This window comes from Passer domesticus, chromosome 1 (assembly GCF_036417665.1).
Source record: "Passer domesticus isolate bPasDom1 chromosome 1, bPasDom1.hap1, whole genome shotgun sequence".
NCBI classification, from domain to species: domain Eukaryota; kingdom Metazoa; phylum Chordata; class Aves; order Passeriformes; family Passeridae; genus Passer; species Passer domesticus.
Window position 1 is genome coordinate 52080302 of NC_087474.1, and position 23174 is coordinate 52103475.

General features: G+C 38.7%; 1 protein-coding gene across 9 annotated transcripts in view; it reads left to right on the forward strand.

Moving 5' to 3' along the window:
* The window catches only part of GLI3 (GLI family zinc finger 3), a 206097-nt gene that overhangs the window by 138169 nt on the left and 44754 nt on the right, over positions 1 to 23174 (forward strand). For all 9 annotated transcript variants that reach the window (XM_064419962.1, XM_064419954.1, XM_064419979.1 and 6 more), the window contains 2 exons: positions 1439 to 1585; positions 9238 to 9439. In XM_064419962.1, coding sequence (XP_064276032.1) covers positions 1439 to 1585; positions 9238 to 9439 — 349 coding nt within the window. The remainder of the gene's footprint in view (positions 1 to 1438; positions 1586 to 9237; positions 9440 to 23174) is intronic.

The following is a 23174-nucleotide window of genomic DNA, read 5'->3' on the forward strand; positions in this document are numbered from 1 at the left end:
ACATTCTTTCATTTTATTTGGTAGCAATAAAGGCAGACTATACACTTCAGCAATCTGTTGCTGAATTAACTTTCCTCCAAATTCCAATGCCTTGTGTATGTTCAAAAGAACATTAAAAGTGTAAATCTTGATTCTTTGTTTCTAAGGTTTGCATTTAGGATCTGAAAAATAAATGAAAAATAAATTATCTTCAGCTCTGTGTAGGTAACAATATTCAGAGAATTTCAGCCCAGTATTTTGTTTTCATTCAAGATACAGCTGCTGAGATTAAAGAAAAAAATCTCGTTTAATCATATGAAAGAATATAAAAATAATCTGGTATACCAGTTTGGGGTGCAGCCCATTAACCTAAGGAACCCTAAGTGTTTCAGGCAAGCTTGCGTACCATCTTGTAGTGACCAGAGTGTAAACTGTTTTGCCAGTGGGACAGGGAGAGACCAGAGAGAAGGGCTGTTCACCTCAAGTTTCATGGCAGGTCAGGGTCAGGATCAAGGAGAGAGAGCCCAGCTTATCTTATGAGTACGTCTTATACAAGCTCATGAAATGACCCTCTACCTTCAGTAGCATCTGAAGCCTGCTGAGAGGAGATGATCTTAAAGTGATGTCAATTTTTTTGTATTTGTCCAGGGTTTCCTATTATTGACAATCTACTTGAAAATTATAGGGGAACAAGAAGCTCTCATGTTATTTTTATACGCGAGAACAGCTAATACAAGTCATTGTCAGAGGACTGCATCACGATAACCTCTCTGATGGGATGTAGAGTCTATTTAGTCTGGGGGTTTGACTCTGCAAGTAGGCTTGTATGTCAAGTATATTTTATACATGAACTTTGAAGGATGGGATGGTCATGTTTATTGACTTCAGTCTGTCTTCCTAAAAACCTGACCCTGTGTTGTTCACGGATACCTATTATTTGTCCTGGAATCATGCTTTATCCCTGTTTGCTCCTAAGTATAGACACAGAGGGAGATGGTGAGGGAGGACCTAGTCCCCTAAGTAGAGACTCCAGATACCTGAATGCTTATGGAAGTTCAGCCACACTGTTACCTTAGAGATGGATTCCTTTGAGCCAGGGATGAGGTAAATGTGAATAAAATGTTAGGAAGGTTTTCCTGACATTTATTTATGTCACTAAATAAATTATACTAGTTTCCATTGCTTTCAGCCTGTCACTTTCTGAGTCACTTAATAATAAATACAAAAATATGAGATCACCAAGCTCATTAATATTTTAGGTCTTGCTGGTTTTCTGAATGGTGTCTTTACAGTACCATTGGTTGAAATATATTGACCTGTGGTGGCATAGTGCAGACATTGCATTACATTAAAAAAATAAACAAGCTTCTTTTAATGGCCGGAGAAACAGCAGTGTGATAAAACTTTCCTTCTTGTTTATCTTATGTCATTAACGGTACTTTTATGTTGTTTTTTTTAGCTCCACATGCTGGAGTCAGTCCAGCTGAATATTATCATCAGATGGCTCTCTTGGCAGGCCAACGCAGCCCGTACGCAGACATCATTCCTTCAGCTGCCACTGCAGGAGCCGGGGCTCTTCATATGGAATATCTTCATGCCATGGATAGTGAGTGATATTTTCTGGAAATATAGACAGTCCTACAAAGGGAACCACGTGGGTTGTTCGTAGTCTGACCCAAAAGGCCTCCGTGCTGATAGAGAAGTGGGAGTCGACGTAAGCCTCCTCACGAGGCTGGAGGGCCAGAGAATTGATTGCCAAATGCACAAGGGTTATGTCAAGCCTAAAAGTAAACTTTGAAAGAAAGTAGGGAGAGGAGCAGGACTGCTTCTGAAAACAGGTTATAAATTTTATTTCTAGCAGGGCTTGAGTGCTTTTGAAAATGTCCTTTTCTATTTGCAATCAGTAACTCACTTTCATATTTAGGCTGAGTATTTCCCTGATGAGCTCTCTGTTAACAGAAAGTTTACATCTGTTTTTCTGTTAGGAGAGCTTGCCCTGCACCTTTCAGAGAGGGCTAGCTGCACTTAAAAGTTGTGTATCATAGACCAATAGACCAGCGACCACTTGTAAAGTGAAGCAGTTTGCTGAATTCTTAAGGATCCCGACTTAGTTTTCCATAACATTTCCATAATATGAAGAGCCTTCTTTATCCACTTAGTGTCTTTCAGTCCTCTAATCTGTCTCTGTTTCTCTGTTGAAGGAGGAAAAGAGAGTACCCCATTGCAAACTGCTTGCTACTGCTTCTTTTGAAGGGATTATACAGAACATTCCCCTCAAGCTTTCATGCTTTTCAGGATGTATTCTGTTCCTTCTGATGAGGGCAATAAAAAATGGTGGCAAGAAAAGGTGGTGATGTTGACTTTTGCGTGGTAGTACAGAACAATACAATAGTGTTAGACAACCTTATTTTCCTGTAGAATTTTAAACTTCTTGTTTACATGCAATTTCTTCTTCCTGCTCTTGGCTGCATACCATAGTTGGTGATCTCAAGGAGTGTGGGTGTTGGGAGGTTTACCTCTGGAATACGAAGGAATATAGAAATATATATAGCTGCAGAACACATGCCTTAGAGTGTGAAGTACTTGACTGACCAAAAATTTTTGTAAGAATCAGGCAAGACAGATAGTTGTGAAACTGTGCAGGAAATATGTTTTTGATTGTATTTCCTTGATAATGAAGGATTTTTAAAATTAATTTTCTGTTATCAGTCTCACTGCACCAGTAAAATGCATAGAGAATTTACAATAACATACCTTGAGAACGCTGCAGAAACACAATAAACTCACACAAGTAGTCTGGAGTTAAACCAGAAATTAAAGTGCAGACTTAGGTACTTGAAAGGTTAAGAATATGATACTTCCAGATTTGGAGATAGGGAGAGATGAGGCACACTGCTAAAGCACTGAATGCCTATTAATAATACCTTGCAGAATGGAAACGCTGTTACATGTGGTTTAGGTGATGTAAATTTGCTGCTGTGTTCTAGCTGCAAGGACAAATCCCCAGCTTGCATGAATGGGCAGGTCTTCCTTGAAAAGGATCATAGAATCCTAGAATAGTTTGGGTTGTCAGGGAACCTTAAAGGTCATCTACTCAAACTTCACTTGCAATAAACAGGGATATTTTAAATTTTCAAGGGGTTTGGTTCCTACTGTGAGAGAGTGTCTGAATGCACATAAGTAGCAGTACCAAACCACATTCTTGGATGCAGATTTGAGCTAAGAGGTTTATTCAGTCTTTAGGAAGGTAGATACCCATATATGTACCAGAAACTTGAGAAAACCAGAAGACTTTGCAGTACTCATACAAATAATGGCATTTGCAGAAGGATCTTCATGTGTTAGTAGAGATTGCATATGTTGTGATCTATATAGAATTCCATCTTTTGCATCCCAAGAATGTCATCACTTCTTACTTAACAGGAAATGTTTTGACCTTTGCCCATAATTTCTTCCCATTCATAAAAGGTACCTAAACACCATCTTTAATAAGGATATTTGTTCACCAGCTCTAGCTAGGATACATTTGAAATGCACACTTTAATTTGTTTTGTGTTTGTTTTTAAAAATTAAGATCACACATTTGAGATTAATTATACCAGCAACTTTCAATTAGGCGTTTTTTTCAGAGTTAGAGACAAAAACTGCACTATTATGCAAATAGGGTATTTTTAAACAGTAAATAGAGAATTAAAATAAGAGTGAATCTTAGTAAGGTCACTCAGCTCACCTTCTGTATTTGATGAGAATGTGTTTAGTCAGGCAATAGCTTCTTTTATCTAAATAGAGTATGAAGTTACCCTTTTACTTTGTAAAAACTAATTAAAACTATCTTAACTTGCATGGGTATACAGTAAATTAATTGTCATTAAGTAGGAATCTGAATGTCCTATCATTCATCATGCTAAAGAAAACCCCTTTCTTCTTTGTCAGATTTTTAGATTAGAAACGAGAACAAAACAATTAGCAGGAAGCCGATATTAAGGCTTTATGAAAATTCCCAATAAGAACGCCTGTGTATGCATTTAATAACAAAGTACAGCGTCAGTGGGAAGCAATGCCATTTGTATGGATCTTTCTTCTTAAGGATTTGTATAGTCATCTTAAAAGTAGTCTTTTGCTTTTGCCCAGTCTTGTCAAAGGAAGCAGAACACACATGAGTAGTTTCCCTCATCTGCTATCAAATTCTGAGCAAGTTGACACAACTGGCTGAAAGGCTGCTGCTCATTTATCCCACACAGCAACCAAATACATACAAGCAAGACATTGTTCTTCTTTTGCGAAGCAGGTCTGTCTCCTAATTTGTGCTTACACAGCATCTAGCACAAAAATTTGGAATCTCTACCCCTTCCTGTAGTGCAAATAATAATAATAACAACACCAGCATACACCGACTTCCAAAGTGTTTTACATACAGTATATGCTGTTTGGGGTTTTCTGTTTTGCTCTATGGTGCTGGAAAATTGATTTCAAATGGGAATTATAAGAGTAGGAGAATTGTTAATCAGAGGTTAAATTTTACCCAAGGAGCAGTAGTCTTGAAGCTCTGAACTTCACTGTCCATGAGCTGTCTAATACATTGCAGAAGAATAAAACAAAGATTATGCATGCTTAGTTGTAATTCTTCTGCCTGTCCTGAGTGGCATGAAAACTGAACCAACATTTTCTCTGCTGCTATAAAGCTTTTTTACCATTTTGGTGGCCAGAGACCCTGAGCAAGCCTTGTCATCTTCTTGCATGTTCTAAAAAAGCCAGATTTATCTGTTACCTTTAAGTATAGCACCAAAAAAGGGGCGGAGTAGATGTGGAAGTTATTGACATTATCACAGTAGCAACAACTGAAATTGTGCCTGTAAAGTTGTTGAATGCCAAAACTGTCTTTAAGCACTATAACAATTTAAAAAATCACTATTTTTGGGTTGATAGGTTCATTTTTCACTTGGGGAATATGGTCTACTCTCCTAAATGAGGTTCAGTGGAGCACAAGCATGTTCCCTGAGGTTTCAAGATTCCAAACTATTAATATCCTCACTCACATTTACTTTTGTCTATCCTCACTCAGAACAGGAGGTTTCTCTTTTTTAAAGGTATTTGATAATGACCTGCTCCTTTTGGCATTTGACACTCTGACCCAGCTGACCTAAAGAGTTTGGGCAGCTGTGGTGCATTGACCTTGGCTGGATGCCCAAATACCCACCAAACTGCTCTATGAGTCCCTCTTCTAGCTAGACATGGGAGAGAAAAATAGATGGAAAACAACATGTTAGTTGAGATAAGGCTGTTTACTCAGGCAAAAGGGAAAGGTTGCATGTGCAGAAGCAAAGAGAAAACAGAAAATTTTATTCCCTACTTCCCACCAGCAAACAATGTCCATCCACTTCCTGGGAAGAAAGGCTCCAGCAGGTGGAGGGGTTGCTCTGGAGGGCACTGTAATTAATTAAAACATTGTAATTAATGAATGCTCCCTCACCTCCTCCTTTTCTTAGCCTTTATGTCTGAGCTGACATCATATGGGAGGGGACACAACTTTGGCCAGTTTTGGTCAACAGGCCTGGTTGTGTCCCCTCCCAGGATCCTGCCCACTTCCAGCCTACTAATGGGGGAGAATGCTGGCAACAGTGCTATGCCAGCACTGCTCAGCAGCAGCCAAAACTTCTTTCCAGCTACCAGCGCAAAGCACGGCACTGTGGGGGCTGCAGTGGGAAAAAATTAATGTCATCTCAGCCAGACCAAAACACCAGCCCGGAGAGTTAAGCCAGAGTGAGAAGCTTGGGACTGGGTTTGGTTTCTGTTTGTCAAAGCACAGTTAGAGAATGAGGGTGTAGTATCAAAGCCATTCCTTCTTCTCTCATCCTGATGACAGATTTATCATTTTGAAAACCAAGACAAAATTTATGATAAACTTTAATAAAGTGAAAACAAAGTTTTTACATGTCTGTAAACAGAAGGCAGAAGGAAAAGAAAGAAAGAAAAAAGGCTTGACTTTAAACCCACCCCCCTTAATGTCCCATGTTCACAGCCTTCAATAAAAACTAGTGCCTGAGACATGTTCAAAGAAGTTTGATTTAAAGGAAGGAATTATAAAAGGTTTGACGAAGTTTGATTTAAAGGGATGGAATAAATGATACATGTCTGAAGATTGCCTTATAAATGATTAAGCAATGCTAAAAACTTCAACTCAGAATCAAATTCATGGGCAAATTTGCTGGATGGCATATTCCATTTTTGAAATTTATGATGGAGATAGATATCTGTTATTTTAGAATTGATCTCCATCTCAGAGTAAGATCTTTTCTTCTGACACCTGCTGGATTTTTTGTTGGCACGCTCGAGTCTTACTGCCTACTACTGACTTTTTATTTCTAAAATGTCTACTCCAAAAGGGTGACATTTTTAAGCAAATCTTCACTGTCAACTTCCATTTGCATGCTTTGCCAAAGCTGGTGGTTTTTTATCAGCACTTCCACAGAGGTAAATGGATTTTTTTAACAAATCAGTGCTCCTTCATTTTCTGATTTTAAAGCATTATTGAGTAGGGAAGGTAATACTTTGGTGGGAGAGCACTGTGAGCAGATGAACATCTCAAATTGCTAAATAAATATTGAAGTGTTTGTTTTTAAAATAAAAGCTGAGCAAGGCTGGAAAGTCTGGTTTAGTATTCAGAGGCACTGACAAATTGTGACCTATTCCTTTTTATAGTAGCATACTAACAAATTCATGGTTAAGCAAATGTCCTATAATGAATGGCCAGCTCATGCTTAAGACGTTTTACGCATGTGAGACCGAATTAAACCAGGAAGATAGGGCAAAACAGTAATTCCATTCAATTGTATTTTCAGTTTTAGAAGTCGTGGCCCCCCCTTGAATTGAATCCCTGTCTCCTGTGGTCAGATTCGGTAGAGCCCTTGCCTGGCTGAAGCAGAAACGTTCCCTTTTTGCAGGATCCTACAAAATCTACCTTAGGAGATTTTGTCCCAGGTAGATGGAGGGGGATGCTGAATTCCCAGAGCTAGATAGGACCTGAAACAGGTGCTGCCTGGAGGAACAGAGGATGCCTGAGACTAATGTATGCATGGCTCGAGCCCTGGTGCTGCCCCTGACAGCTGTGAGGAGTGTCTTTCTCCATCTCTGGCCACAGATCTGGTGCATGCAGCATGGACACAGGGATGTCCTGGCAGTAGCTGGCAGGCAAGGCAACGGTGTAGCAAGCAGTGGGCAGGCATGCAAGAACCATAGTATGACTTAGACAAGGGGTAAAGGAGACTGGTTCAGTCCAGAAAGGGTGAGGAGGAGGGAAGTCATAGCAGTTTTTGAGAATGTGCAGGGAGTATAATGTCTGTACTTAGCTATGCCCTTGTAAAACCATGATAAAGCACTTGAATTTTATCCTCATCTGGGGTAAATTACATTACATTACATAACTTCAGAGGCATTGTTTTAATTCATTCCATCTGAACAGTCAGCAGAGAAAAATAGTGGATTAAAGATGCAAGTGCAAATTACTACTATTTTTGTTTTATCATGATATGTATGTTGTATCTCCTTGTGAGATATATTGTAGTTTCTTATAGCAGCTGATCATTGTTGTTTCTTACTTTAGCACAAGTAAAAGATCTCTGCCTTTGAAAGACATGAAGCACAGCAATAATGAAATATCAGACACAGAACAATAGCAAGCTCCTAAAATGGAGATAAAATGGATTACAAAAAATAGCATGTGGTACGTTTTACAAATAAATAATTGGCTATACCTAAATTTTCAATGATGCATCAAGAGCTTGAATATTCATTGAGAGAATGGAACTGTATGGGCTAAGGATTTTTCTGGACACAGAGCAGGAAGGAACAAAACTCTGTGTTACCCAGATGCCAAAGAGAAAAAGGATTATAAATGGAGATCTGATCACACAGTCATAACAGCAGTAACATGGCAGCCCCAATACTGTATTAAAATCTTGGCTAGCATGCACTGAAAGAAGGGAAACCCACTCAGGTATGTAAGAAAACATACTAATAGATTCTAATCTAGCTCTGATCTTGAGATGGGTCTAATTAGAGTCATTTGGGCTCTTCTCCTGGTTATTTTTAGACATGTAAACTTAGATACCCTGCAAAAAAAGATCCTGGACACCAAGATGTCAAGAAAGTCAGACCTATACTGGATGCTTGTGGCCAACTGAATTATTAGCAAGTTACAGAGAATGTCAGGGACTCTAGGAGAAGTAGCTGCAAAGTAGGCATCAAACCCAAGACCTGCATGACCCTGGCTGTCACGATCATTAGGATTCAGCCCTTTTCTACAGGTTAAAGCGATTAAAAAAGTAGAAGCAGCAGTACTGTTAAAGGAAATTGTTCAGTGTGCAGTAGGGAAGCTAATTCTCTCCTTGCTCTCAAACAAGATAGAAAATAATTAAATAAAGGAAATAAATTTAAGGTGATATATCTTCTGTCAGGACTGCAAAGAGTTGGGATGACATGGTAAAATAGATCAGAAGAGGTAGAGATTTTCAGATCAAGACATAAAATTTAGAAATGTAATGTGTATTTATTTAAGTGGTATCTGTATGTTTGCCTTCATTTTGCTGCTTTGAAAAGTGTAATCTCCAGTTTTAAAGGAATTTAGCAATTGTAGGCCCCTATATGCCCCAGCAAAAGAGTACTGTGGAATCTTGGATAAATTCAAATAAAGCCTACTGTTTCTCATTTTAATGCTCTGAATGTCAATCTGAATTCTGCTGATAGAGCTGGCCCTTTCAGTGTTTGCTTTAGTCCTGATTTTTAGTTTTGCATCAAATACCCACCTGGTAGAATTACCGTCACCAAAGGGAAAGCTGCCTCTTCATTTCTACATAGTATTTGACATGTGTAGGTTTGGCTGTATGTATTAAAGTGTTGTGGGTTTGGGCTTGCTGGTATCCCAGATCTGAACCACTGTCTCATTGCTCATGGTTGAATTAATGATGTGAATGTCTAAGAAGCCATCAGATTCATAAATCACCAGAAATGAGAGGGATAACTCATAAAAGTCTTTTCCTTTTGTTTAGCCATTTATCATTTTGCTTGCACATTAATAAACAGAGCTCCCCTGAGGTAAGCCATAGGAAGAAAGATTTTTCTTCCTAATTTTACTCAGTCGTGGCCAGTAGATCACAAATGAAGAGAGCAGGCTTGTCACAGTGTGCTGGTGTCTCCCTCTACCCATCACTGATAACAAATCCTGAAGTATCCTGGTGGATAATTATTTCTGTTTAATAACAGGTGCCAGGTTTCCGAGCCCGAGGTTGTCAGCTAGACCAAGCCGAAAGCGCACGTTGTCCATATCCCCCCTGTCTGACCACAGCTTTGACCTTCAGACCATGATACGGACGTCTCCAAATTCCTTGGTCACAATTCTCAATAATTCTCGTAGCAGTTCATCAGCCAGTGGTTCTTATGGCCACTTATCTGCAAGTGCAATAAGGTGAGAATTGTATTTGCTACCTGAATTATATATTCTCATTTATGTATCATACACATACAAATGTGAACGTATACTCACATCTTTAAATACCTTGTGGGGTTTCTTTTTTGTGAATATGTGCATTTTGTAGTTTCTATAATGTATGTTCATTAGAGCTTAATTTAAAGTAAAAAATAATTTTTTCTTGCTCAGAGAAGTAGCCACAAGGAACTTTTTGGCCTATTATTGTCCAGTGCAGGTAATATTTTATCTGACCAGCAGGAACAGTGTGTGTTTGTGTGTCCAGTAATCCATTTCCAGAGAAGAAACTCCAGGACAGGTTTGTGACTTAAGTCACTTGGGTTCTTCTGCCCATAGAAATGATGGACAGTGAAATGTTCCTACATTACAATCATCAGAAAGTAAAGAAAAGAAGTATGGTTCTGTTCAATCAAAATGTTTGGCTATAACTTTTGGGTATTTATTGTATTTGCAAGAACCCCCATGGCAGGGAGGAATGATGCATGTGACTCCATGTTCTCAGAAGGCTAATTTATTATATTAAGATACTATATTATATTAAAGAATACTATACTAAACTACTAAAGAATACAGAATGGATACTTACAGAATGTTAAAAAGATAATAATGAAAACTCATGACTCTTTCCAGAGTCTCAACACAGCTTGGCACTGGTTAGCCAATGAGTGAAAATAACTCACACCAATGAAACAATCACCTGTTGGTAAACAATCTCCAAACACATTCCAGACAAGCAAAACACAGAAGAAGCAAATTAGATAAAAATTGTTTTCCTTTTCTCAGAGGCTTCTCCGCTTCCCAGGGGAAAAATCCTGGGCGAATGGATTTTTCTAGAGAATGTGAATGCCACAGGTATTCAATATTTTTTTCACGTTTCCATGTCTTGAAAGATTTTACATTCTCTGGCTAATTTTTTTTTTTTTTGGTACCGAGGAAGTACTGTCATCAGAAATGGTGTGATTTTCACTTGGCTACTTCACTTGTGTGTGCAAGAAAACAGTCAGGAATGGTTGTTCTGGAGGTAGAATAGCAGAGTAGCAAATGAAGAGATGGACAGAAGATGCAACTGCAGAACATTTTTGTATTTGTGGCATGGCTATATGTTAACTGAGAAAAGCTCCTTTGGTATTCTAAAAAAAATTCCCCCACCTCTCCAAAGTGTCAGAAGATTTTGGCCTTGCATTTATAACCTTCAAAGATTGCTTCTGGGCCCTGGCTTAACAGCAGCTTCCACCTTCAATTTGCAATGAAGCAAAGGAGCAAGTCCCTACAGCAGTTTCTTGAGATGGGGCACCCATTTTAGGCAAGGCTCCAAAACACTACCAAGGTCATGGGTTTGACCCCCTGTATGGGCCATTCACTTAAAATGTCAGATTTGATGAGCCTTGTGGGTCCCATCCAACTCAGAATATTCTGTGAAATCTGTGAAATGCCTCTGTGGCAAAAATTACACATTTACAGCTTTGAAAACAGGCTATAGGGGTTTTCACTCCTGTAGAAGATGGGGCACACAACTGATTTGTTAGAAACCATGAGCCTGACAAACTCAGAGAGTGAGAGCACTGCAAATACTGGTATTAGTGTAAGTGCTGTGTTTTCCTTTTTAAGCACTTTTCATTGGTCTGATGTACTTGAGTAGCTGTGTGGTATTTCACAGGTACAGCTATTGCTCTCAGTATAGTTTGGAAGTCAATGGAGCCATGGTCCCAGTTATGAAGCTCCTTAATGTGGAATGTGATTTATGTTAATTGCTGGCAGCAGTTGGACCACATATGTCAGATACATGTAACTGTGTGGATGTGTGCTATCTGCACTGTCATTAAGATGGGATGGCACTTAATTAAGATTAAATTAAGATTTAGTTTAGTAACTAAACTCCTTTCCCATAGCTTGTAGCTTTGGTAAAGCAAATAGTGCATGAAAGTTGGCATAGTCTCTACAGTGGAGTAAGTCCTCTCTCCTTTTAGTCTTCCAAAGCAAAGATGGAGTCAGAGGAATAGTTTTGTTGAAAACAGTTGTGGAACTGGAGGGAGTTGTGGGCAAAGACCGAGTAAGGATGCTAGGGAGTCTTCAAAGTGAGTCTTGTGAACTGAAAAAAGGCAATGCTTGTATGACTTAACCTGTGGTTGACCAAAGCTTTCAGCCCTTCCTGGTCATACTTCCCAGGAATGCATAATAAAAAATTTAACATGATTTTGAATTAAGATTTCTTTTTTCATTTTGATAAGAGTATGTCTATTCAGCATGCAAAGTTGCAAATGTACACTTCCATTCTTGTCAGTTCAAAGGAAGGAAAGGGAGAGTTCTTCTTCCCGCTTTGCAACTCACCTCTGTTGGTGCCCTTTAACTTCTCCTGTGTGAACCTGTCTATATGAACCAAAATAAACAATGATTTAAGGTATTAAACTCAAACTACATTTCATTGCCTTAATAAATTCCAAGACTAAACGTCAAAGGGCTGTCAGTAAAACTTAATTGAATATTCACTGTCTTGCAAATAATGCATTCAGCACAAGAACTGTTGTATTGAATAAAACCATAGGTTCATCCAATATAAAGTCCTGTCAGCAACTGTGATCAAAGACTAGAAAAAAAATTTCCTGGTTTAAAATACCAGTTTCTGTAAATTTTCAGGTTAATGACATTAGAGTTGCTGCAAGAAAATGGTACAGTTCAGCAAGCCAATAGATGGAATTGCAAGACAGGAAGGATTTCTACTTAAAATAGGATCAGTAGCATTAACTAAACATAACATAGTCCTTCTACTTCTTGGTGTTGTTTCCTATCTTTTTTAATTTAGTCAAAATAATTTACACTTGGCATCATTTTTCATGGTAAATATCTATCTAATGCTGAATATTTCCAAAAAACACCAGCAAGTTTATTAATTTATCTAAATGAAGTTAGAGAAGAAGAGATTACAAACTAGAAGAACTATTGCATTTTTACTGGGAAGCTGAACTTTGCCAGGAATGTTGCCTAGATGATGTAGATGAGATCTTTGCAGTTCTTGAGATATTGTCCCATTTAGCCAAGTGATAAGCCCTTAAGAGGTTTTCTATTAGCATGTATTAAATAAACTAAGCACTCAGCATGTTCCAGTCCAGGGCCCACAAATAGGAAGGAGGAACTTTCCCTGCAGCTGCAGCTCTGGTTCCTCCTTGGGAAGCCTGTGAAGGCTCAGCTGTCTGTCCAGCCATAACGGTTTTGTGAAACGGAAAGCAGTCTTTAGAGGAGACAGGAGTCAGCCCAGAAACTGTACAGGCTAAGCAAGTTGGCACAAAATGCCTTTCTATGACACAACATAGACTTGCAGCCGAAGAGAGAAAAGGCTGCAAAATAAAGCACGCAGAAGCCGGTCATTCAGAGAATGAAGGTACTGCCCCCTTGTGATTGTGCTCTGATACCACCTTTAACTTCAGGGTGGCACAGTGTTTATAGGGCCCCTGTCTTCTTCAATGCACAGCCTGAACAGCCTGAGCATCATCTGTGGATCAGTGAGAGCCACAGGACACTGCCTCACCTGTCCCAGATAGCCTAAAAGAGGAGGGAGCATCGTACCTGGTTGTTTGCTGCCTGGAGGGCAGATTGCTCTTGCAGCACAGTTCCAGACTGATGCTGAGCAAACTGAACTAGTCAGTGGTGACCACCAGGCTCAGTTTGTCTTCTGGAGTCCCAGCCTACCAGTCTTAATTTTGCAGCGGAGTCAAATTGCTCACAGACATGACTTGAAGATACTGACAGCTGTTTTGAACATTTTATATACTGTGTCATGTTCACAAGCCCAGATCTTCTTGCCTGAAACTGGGCAACCTCAATGACACTTTTTGCCTCCATCTTTCTTTGATTCATGTTCCTGTGCAAAATAAATCCTTCCCCTTCACCTCAGAGGGAGGTTGAAAGCATTAATGTTTTGTGAAGCAATTAGATTATACAGTGATGAGCACAGTGGAGAAGCTCAGGAGGGTGTCAGTAATTATTTATTCACTGATGGTTTAAATACAAGGGAAGGAAGGCCTATGTGCGTTACTCTGGGCACAGAGAAGAAAAGTACCAGAGGGCCTCTTGCTGAAGGCTACTGTGTGTCTTGTGGACGGAGTTAAGAATCATGCAGAGGGGAAAAGGAGTGTGCTATCACATATATAAAAGCTGATGAGTCAACACATGAGGATTTGGGCAGGTTTACTTCTGGTATATTTAATTTTGTGGGTTCAGTGCTCTTTCACACCCATTTTTGTGAAGGTACTACTTGTGCTTAGAAAGTCTCCAGGACCTCACTGGTCTTTGCATTGGCTAAAAAAAGAGGCTAAAAGATTACATCCTGTGCTTCACAGCTTTTCAGCATTGGAGCCTCTATATGAGCACTGTGGGATGCTGAGGATGAAATCAGGTGAAAAGAGCCACATTTTGGTCTCTGTTTGTACAAAGCCAAGCACAGAAGGGCTCTGGTCTTTGACATGGGTACTACTGTAGATTGAATAATAAATACTAGTAGCTCAGTACAATCCAGAGAGAGCTTGGCTTGGCGGGTGCTTTGCCATTGTCAGTTGGCAGTGTAGTGCTGTGTCCTGACTACTGGCTGAGTACTTGAAAAGGAGATGACACTCCTGCTGACAGCTAATAGTGGATCTCCTTTTGCACACCAGGTAGAGCTTCTACTTTGTGCATTTGAAAACACCTGGTTTAGGTCTCAGCTGGGAGAGATTATGCAGAAAGGAGATGTGTGAAGTAGCATCAAATGAGGATAATCCTTCATTTGACATTTACTCATTTGGTTACCTGCCTCAGTCCTGCAGTGCAGCACCCCTGCTATTAATCCTTTGTCAAGATGTACTTAATATTATATCTGCTACCTGTGACAATTATTAGACTTTGCACTTCAGTAGCACTTCTTTTTGAGAGACAGCATGGTTTAGAGTGAGTATAGAGGGGGTAATCACTTCCCATGATATTAAGAGTACTGATTCAAAACCTTTACAAAAGATTAACTGGTCTTTAATAAACACAGGAAGCTAGGACTTCATGTTCTATAAGATTTGAAATTTAGAACTTTTAGTCCCTTGGCAATGCTGTGATACCAAAATTACAAAGACTGTTTTCAGAAAGTGATCTGAATTCCCTGTCAGATCCAAGGTGTTTAAGGCAGTAATTCAACCTACTACAAGAGACTTTCTTTGGGTCTAGGCAGATATAACTATGAATATAACTTAGCCATCTCATAACCTGTGAAAATTCAGTTTCATGTCACAAGACCCCTTTGGGATCTCCTTGAAAGAAACTGAGAAGATACAGTAGCGCTTTCTTTTTCCCCCCATGTGCTGCCCTGCTTCCCTGATAGCATCAGAACAATTAACATAGTGTGGTTAATTTCAGCCAGACCCTGTCTGCTCTGGCTCCTGTCATTTTGCTCTGGGTTGATCTGAAGCGTCAGGGAATGGTGGCAAGGATACTTTCTCAAAGAGCACTAGAAAGGGATAGCCAGGTTTGTAGACTGAGCTTGGACAGCAATGGATTAACATCAGTGAGGAGGACAAGAGTTGTGTTTCTGCAAGCAGGTATTGGATTCTCAGTTATTTCCTCTTCTCATATAAGCTCCTTGTATGGAATAATTGTTGTATGAGTCATTGCGTTGTATCTAGACATGAGTGAGTAGGTAATAATTTTTCCAATTTTCCATTGCAAACACAAAGAGAAAAATAAAAACAGAGTTAAGATATAAAAATGAAGAATAAAGTTATCAACAGAGAAAAGTGAAAGTATCTGTAGCAGAGAGCCCAACAGTATAATTATACACTCTATTAAAAAAAAAAAGGAAAGAGTATCCTTTTATCAGGTTTAAATTATCCAGTTTTTGAATTGAACAGAATGTCTCAGTTATAAGACAGGAAGCCCTCATGTTCTTAATCTTCCTTCTTTATTCAATATTTTATATATTCTTATTCTGTCTCTTCTTATTCATCTCCTTTCTAATGTTGTTTTCAGCCTGCTCCTTAGAGTTCTTGCATTGTTCTTTCTGTTGATACTGTTGATAGAAGTCCCCTTCTACTACAATGCAATAATATTCCAGAGGAGGAGCAGCAATTTAAATGCACCATGATTTTTTCAGGTTTTTTTTCTCCAGCCAATTGTTTTAACATGTTTTTGCCATAGCTTCATGTTGATCAAATTTTCATTCCTTCATTGAATTCTGCATTGAGACAAGCAAGTGCTTCGTGTCATTTGTCCCAGTTAATTTAGAATCAGTGTATGAGTAGCTCTGACTCCATTTCAGTATCGATATGCATCTTGCTATCAGTATTGCTCATTCATCTAGCATACTGGGCTCTAAAGATAACCACTTAGCTTTCACCATGCTGCTCAAAATAATTTTGTCACATATGCAGATATAATTTTTTTCATTTCTCAACTCCATGCCCAGATTGCTGACAATTGCACTATGAAACAGAAGACCCCATCTGAAAATTTGAATCTAACCTTTATTTAAATCCAACTACTTAATTCTTACCTTTGATTTGTGTTTTAGACTGTAAGTTGTAAGTTTGTATATTTCTGTAATTGTATCTGTGTAAAAGGACATGCTCAAATGCTGGTTAATGAAATTAAAAAGGATTTGTTTAGCATAGCACAGGTAGAACAAAATACATTAAAAACAGTGTTTTGCAAGAAGCTCGTTATGATAGGATGTGTAGGATAAAGAGTTTGTTAATTGTGTCAGCAATATAGGTGTTTTGTTGGTTTTTTTATCACTCATTGGGATCTGCCTAAGTTAGATGCAGTGCTGACTTTGACTAAGAGCCTTTCTTATATTAACAGCTTTCTAATTAATTGCATGCAATGTGTTGTAAATGAAGGCTTTGTTTCAGTTCAGACTGAGTCAAATTCAGTCTAAGTGTAACCCCACTGAAAAAGGTTCTACTATAACTAGACCTAGGGCTTTATTCTCCATGGTCTTGTACTGTGGTTTAATCTAGAGCAGGGAATGTAATGCTCTTTCCTGCAATAATAGCTTCATTTCATACCTTCTTTCAAGAAGTGTGAATGGCAGAGAAGTGCCACAAAGTGAATAAAGTGAATTTCACCAGTATTGCAGAAAGTTGCATCTGTATCAGGCTCTGTGAAAATATAACCATGCAGATAGCCTCCTGCACAAAGGTCATGTAGATTATAGGAGGGTGACATTCAAGGAGATTGTTTCAGAGGTCACTTACATCTTGCATTAAAAAGTGGTGGATATTTCTCATCAGAAACACCAGAAACATGAATAGCAAGAATTCTGCCTTTGGAAAGTGTAAAATCTAAGGAGCTGAGCAACATAAAGAATGGAGACTACACAAGCACGTATTGCCTGCACATTTACATGTACAGGTGCACCTATATACAAGTGAGATTAAGTAAACATGCCTGTAAATGTGTATGTCACAGATTTTGTAATTAAAAGTCCATTTGAAGCAACTTGCTTCAGACTGGTTCAGTGTTACTCAAAGAGTTTAAACTCATTCACTGAACCCAGAGCAGTATTAGTTCCAGGAAAGTTCTCAAGCCAATACAAGTGTGATGGAGTTTAGCACTTCATTACTTCATTTTCAGACCCTAAAAGCAAGTATTAATTAGCACTTAGAATGTAATAAATTATACCAGTTTTAGAAGCTTGAAAGTGCTTAGCCATGAATTTAATTCAAAATTATGTTTGCTAGAAGTGGCATGAACTTGCATGGAGGGAACACAGATAAATTATGCAAGGTACCTTTAATACAAAGTCCAGTTAGGATACTAAGGATTCTTTCACAGGAATAATCCAGTGAGAAGGACAAAGCTGACAGTGCTGTCTGAGCACATAAGGTTAATCAGTGTGGCCCCGTTGCTCTCAGTGAAACGATGCCATTTTACTCTGGATGTGGCAATGTATTCATGAAGGAAAATTTCACCTAGCCTAGCAGATAAAACAGAATAGATAATAAAGGAAGCTGAAGAGAAAGTATAAACCACAGACTCTGTGAATTTTAAACTGGTAATAGAAAAGTTAAAAAAAAGGGGCAATGATGTGAGTTAAATATGATTGTACAATGATGATTATTTTCTGATGAAAACTGGAACACCTAGCAAAATACATGCTTTACTTTATTAGGTGCAGGATATGTCTTTTTACCAATTTGTTTAGATGACTTGTCTCTAAGTTAGTGATGTTTAGTGCAACCTGTCAGCATTACAAATGCGGAGGGATGTTTGAAACCTAGTCATTTTAAAAATATTTTTTTCAAAGGATTTCAAGTCTCATACCTGCATTCAAGATCACACTATGTCTGCTTTCATAGTCAAAGTTTGGTGTTGTTTTCCCCTGTACTTGAGTAGCAAGCCATAAAAACTAATGATGACTTTTCTGCATTGCCTACTCAAAGCACAGTGTTGTCAGTTACAAATTCAGGGAGAGGAACAGAATTTAGAGCACAATTTCTTATTAGTAAAAGTATTACATATATTGTGGGTAAATTGCTCCAAACAACAGTGCATTTTAAAATCTCTCTTCCTGTAATGCTGTTTGGTTTTTGGTTTGTGTCTAAGATACTTGAAACAGTAAGAGTTTCACAAATCTCTTCAGAGCTGCAAGGTTGCCAAGTGATTTGTCACTTGTGTGTCCCGAGCAATTTGTCAACATTCACTCTTGCAGGTTGTTACCATGAGAAGTAGAGGACAGAGTTGGAAACTTCTTTTCATTCCCTCCTGTGTGTTTACAAGGAACACACATAATTCCGGTTTCTGCCAACTCAAACAACAGGAGACAATTTTCTGACACAATGTTACTGGTTGCTTCTTACCTTCTGCATATACATTGTTCTATAAAAAGATCTATATCAACTTCTGTGCATGAAGTCAGCTTATGCAGATCCCCTCAGTACCCATGGCTTACAGATGTCCTCTGTTTTGAACAGTGGCTCCTACATGGCAATTTATCATAGGATGAATGAAGCTCTTTCTTAAATTAGGTTTTATTTTTTTTTAAAAAAGCATCTGTGCATGTGAAAAGCAGTATTTGATCACTGTTAACTTATGACTTGTATTATGACATACTTCAGTTGAGATTACTGTGTCTGTGAGACCCAGGCTTTAGGACAGCACTTAAGGACTTGCTGAAGTCAGTCCCTCTTCAGAAGTATTTAAGAGTTATTAGGGTGCTTTCCTGAGCAGCAGTTGGGTCCATTTGTAAAATAGTAAAGGTGTTTGTTTGCCTCTTAACAACTTTCTTAAGTAATTTAAAAGGACTTTGAAAATCAAAATTAAAAACTAAAGGTGAAATACTGTCCTGGTCTAAGTAAAGGAGAAAAATATTGAATTCAGTGAGTCCGGATATTCTTCCAACATTAGTAGCTTCCTACTAACCCTGATTTCTTGGTTTCCCTTGTCCACAGGCTTCATGCCACTCTTAAGGGATAATGAGACAAAGTGGTGACATCTGTACCTACTTGAGCATGAGTATTACATGTATTGTGGGTAAATTGCTCCAAACAAAAGTTAAAGTTAACTAGCTGTTATCCTAGTTCGTGATAATCAGCTTTACTCAACGTGAAGGTAGTCCACCACAAATTTCTTCACCCTTTTTTGAACTGGGGCTCTTTTTGGAGGGATTTGTATGATTTGGTCTGTCTGGTGTAGGTCCCTGATGGCAAGAACAAGTGATGGAGGCTGTAGGGCAAACAGGGAGTGCCAAGGCTTTTCCACAAGTCAGGAAGGGCCTGCATGTCCCTTTGCAGTGTTGGTTGCACCCTCCCTCATGAAGCGAATGTTAGGACTGTGAATGTACCACCCAGACATCAAAGACCTTTCAAAGGCCAAAAGACCTGAAGTCCTCTCCTGCCCCATGATCTAGATTGACACCGTGTGTCTCACTATGCCCCACATTCCTGTCTGGTGACCTGTTCTGCATTGTTATTTTCAAAAGATGTTGGGCAGCTGGGGTATGACAAGGACAAGGACAAGCAAAGAAAAAGATCAGAGGCCTGAAAAATTATATGGATGAGTTGAAACAGAGTTTACCTGTTTTTTTCCAGATGGCACAAGAAGAAGGTATAGAAATAATTTCTACTCTCTAAAAAAGAAAAGAGAGGAAGGGGAAGGCAGATAATGAGTGCTGCATAGAATAACAAAGTTTTGGATCTTCAGTTGACACAGGAAATATTTAAGATAGAGGACAGGAAACAATCTTTTAATGTGGTAAACATAATGTGGTTCTATATGATTAAATAAAGATACCCCAAGGAAACAAATTTATCTTTCTGAAGTTTAAAAATTAAGAAAAAAATTAAAAACATCAGAAATGTCCTACTGTGTCATACTAGAGGTGTTACTCTAGTTAGTGTGTCTCTCATGTTGCAAACAGAGGATTCTATTTAAGAAGAATCTTGTTCACTTTTGTTCTCTTAATTCTCTCCCAGCATCAATGATCTTTAGGTTAGCAACCCCAAAGTATACACTCTTGTTTGTTCCCTTCAGTATTTATTTATGAACCTGTTGTCTTTGTATTTGTCTAGTCACATATGAACCTGCTGGTTATGTCTGCAGCTATTCTAAAAGTCCATAAATGCTTTTTTTTTCACTCTCAAAATTTCAAGTTGTTCACCTATGTTATTCATTAAATGCTCCCTCATTAACACGCTTGGGAAGTTCTTGTCTTAAGATACTTGTGCAAGATTTCCATGCATCAGATCTTGCAGAACTTTGCATTTTATAACCCAAAGAGGGTGCCTTCAGAGTTTTTGGGAAGAAAATTACTGTGATACAGTGAAACAATCCTTGCAGTATTCACAAAATTGGAATCTCCTCAGCATTTTTGCCTCTTTAGTCACACCTATGCAATGTATAGGATAGAAGGATTTTTTCAGACCTTAATTCACAGATGTTTTGTGGTAAATTCTGCAGCTGTGACCAGAAACTGGACAACCTTGTTAGCAGGACAGCCATAAAGTAGCCACAAAGTTTGGTTTTGATTATAATGTCTGTTTTTCTTCTTGAAGTCTATTCTTTAAAATTGGATGTGCTCATGTAATTGCAATGTACTCCACTGCCCTGCATTACCTCCAGTGAAGGAGGTTTGAGACATTGCAGATGAGGAGAAGAGAGACAGACAAGACAGACTGACAGAGAGACACAGAAGCCCACAATATGATAAAATAAATGCTATCACTGATGGATTTTTCTGTCAGTGTATATGATGCTTAAGCAGAAATATTACATGTTTCTTCTAACCCTTATTCCTCATAAAACTCAACAACTAAAAAGATAACTGGCATGTAATTTTTAGTGGCCATATATGATTTCATCTTCCTTTCTATTTTGTTTAAAAGTCCGTAACAGAAATACAAATTAAATTCCCTCCAGTGGTGTAAATTTTCATATCTCAGTAGGTAGATGGAAGGAAAAGATTCAAGTTCATTTACATTTCTTTGAATCCAAGATTTTTTGGAAATGGCTGGTGTTTTGGAAAACATGAACAACTGGGGCAGGAGTCTCGTGTTCTTCTGGCATCTGGGTTTTGGAAGTCTTGAGCTCTCCTTTTCTGAAATGCAGCCTCTTAAAACTGTCTTAAAAGAAACATGACTCAAAATGAGGCCTCTGGAACTACTCACTGCTTTTGAAAAACTGATTATTGGTTTTAGTCGTACCAGAGTCTCAAAATTACTACTTTCAGGTCCTGTTTACTGCTTTTGGGCATGAATTTTAGGTGGTTCCTGAGTGACACTGCTGCACATTTATAAGTGGACATGGTTGGAACAACTGGACAAACAAGGGCAGCTGGTGCCACTGACCACTGTTCCTGCTGATGATGGCAGCCTGGCTGGGAAGCAGTGTGAGCCTGGTAGGCCAGCAGGAGGACATATGGCTGCTGGTCAAGGTAGAGGGATCACATGGGGCTCTGCACTACAGATTCCCCATCCATTCTGTATTCAGGAGTTGCTGAACAAACTTGCAGTGAAAAACTTTGGGAAGGAGGGCAGGAATCCAGGCCTTCCCTTCCCAGAAGAGCGCACCATGCCAGCAATGTTGAAGGCTTTGATTTATTTTTCTTCTTTTTGACTCTCAGCATTAACTTTATTGTATGGTTTCTGAAAGGCAGAGAAGACCTACCACCTTCTGTTCTCTTCAGAACCTTCTGATCTGTTCAAATCAGAAGAATCCTCCAGGCTGCCCAGTGACATCTTGCATGCAAGTGACATTAAACCCAGCCAGGTCAACTTGCCTTATGAGGAGCTCTCCAGAAACAGCTGGAGAGAATTGTTATTTGAAGGCAGCTACCTGAGCTATTTAAGAAGTCACCCTGATGGCTGAACCATTGTCTCAATTTCTGAATTACTCCCCTCGGCTGTGCTGGCTATTCCTCTGTTCCCTCAAAATCACCTTTTCATTTCATTCTGAGATGTTTGAAGTTTGGAGGTAGAGGGAATGAAGTGCAGGTTTTCAGGCTCCATAGGAAAATCCTAGTCCCTTAAGACTCAAACATTGATGATGAGCACAGGCTAAAAGAAAAATACTAAAGAAAAAAGGATTCCTCCTTCCCCTAGCACATCTGTCCAGCTGTGTTTTAATGCATCTGCTGCTGGTGTCACTGTTTTCCAGTAAGAACCTCTTGCTAAGATTATGTCTGTCTCCTCTCTTGTACTTTACAATTTTGTCAATGCCTGTCTTAGCATCCTCTTTCTGGATATTGCTTGTACAGTGTGAAGACAGATGTAGATAACAAGAACATCTCTAAGAGGTAAAATCTATCCTTTTGGTGGAGGCCATTTTAATTTATATAGGAAGGGGAATAACAAGTATACTTACTTCATGTTTAAGCACTGCACTGCTAGAGTCATACAATTGTCTTTTTACCATGTGGAGTCAGAAGGACATTACAAAAGTTTTGAACCTGGATTTACAAAGATAGGTATTGTTGTGCATGGTCAAATGGAAAAAAATGGTCTAAAAAACCCCAAAACTCAACCTGTATTTCCAAAGGCTGCTGTGTGCTTGCAACTGTCAATGAAATCAGTCCACTTATTTTTTTCTTTTAAACGGACTCATCTGAAGGGTGAAAGTGTCCCAGGATTTAACAACTCACAGAGAAATAAAATACCTCATTTAAACTGTTTGTGTGTCGTGTTTGTTGATCTTGGTGAATTTGACAGCATTTTCAGGATGGTGCCGTCTAGTGTTTGAGTGTATGAGGTGAACTCACAGTGTATGTGTGGAAGCAAAAAACACCAGGGTATAGTAAAGAGGTTTTGTTTTCAACCTCATCTGTGGCACTGTAATTGTGTGGTTTTTAATGAACAGACCAGAGTAGTTACACTTAGCAATGTTTGTTCACTAAAAAGGAAAAGGGGTGTTAAATCATTATGTTCTTTGATGAATGGCTTGTACACTGAAGAATAAATTGAACAAACTGGCATAGAGCTCAGTGAACATGAAATCAGCTATTAGAAGAAAGCTTGTGAACAAATTCTAAGCCTGATATGCATCTTTTGATTAATGTCCTATTAATCATCCATAGTGGCTACCTTAGCTAAGTGGTGCTGTAATCATTCATGGTTGCTTACAGGAACACTAGCAGGGACTATAGAGCTTCAATAACTGAATATTATTACTGATTTCTCCCTAACTCTTGCTGTGAACAATTACTGTTTTCACTACATTTCTGCCTCCCTTTATTAGAAAGAATACAATGCAGAATGAAAAGAGAGTT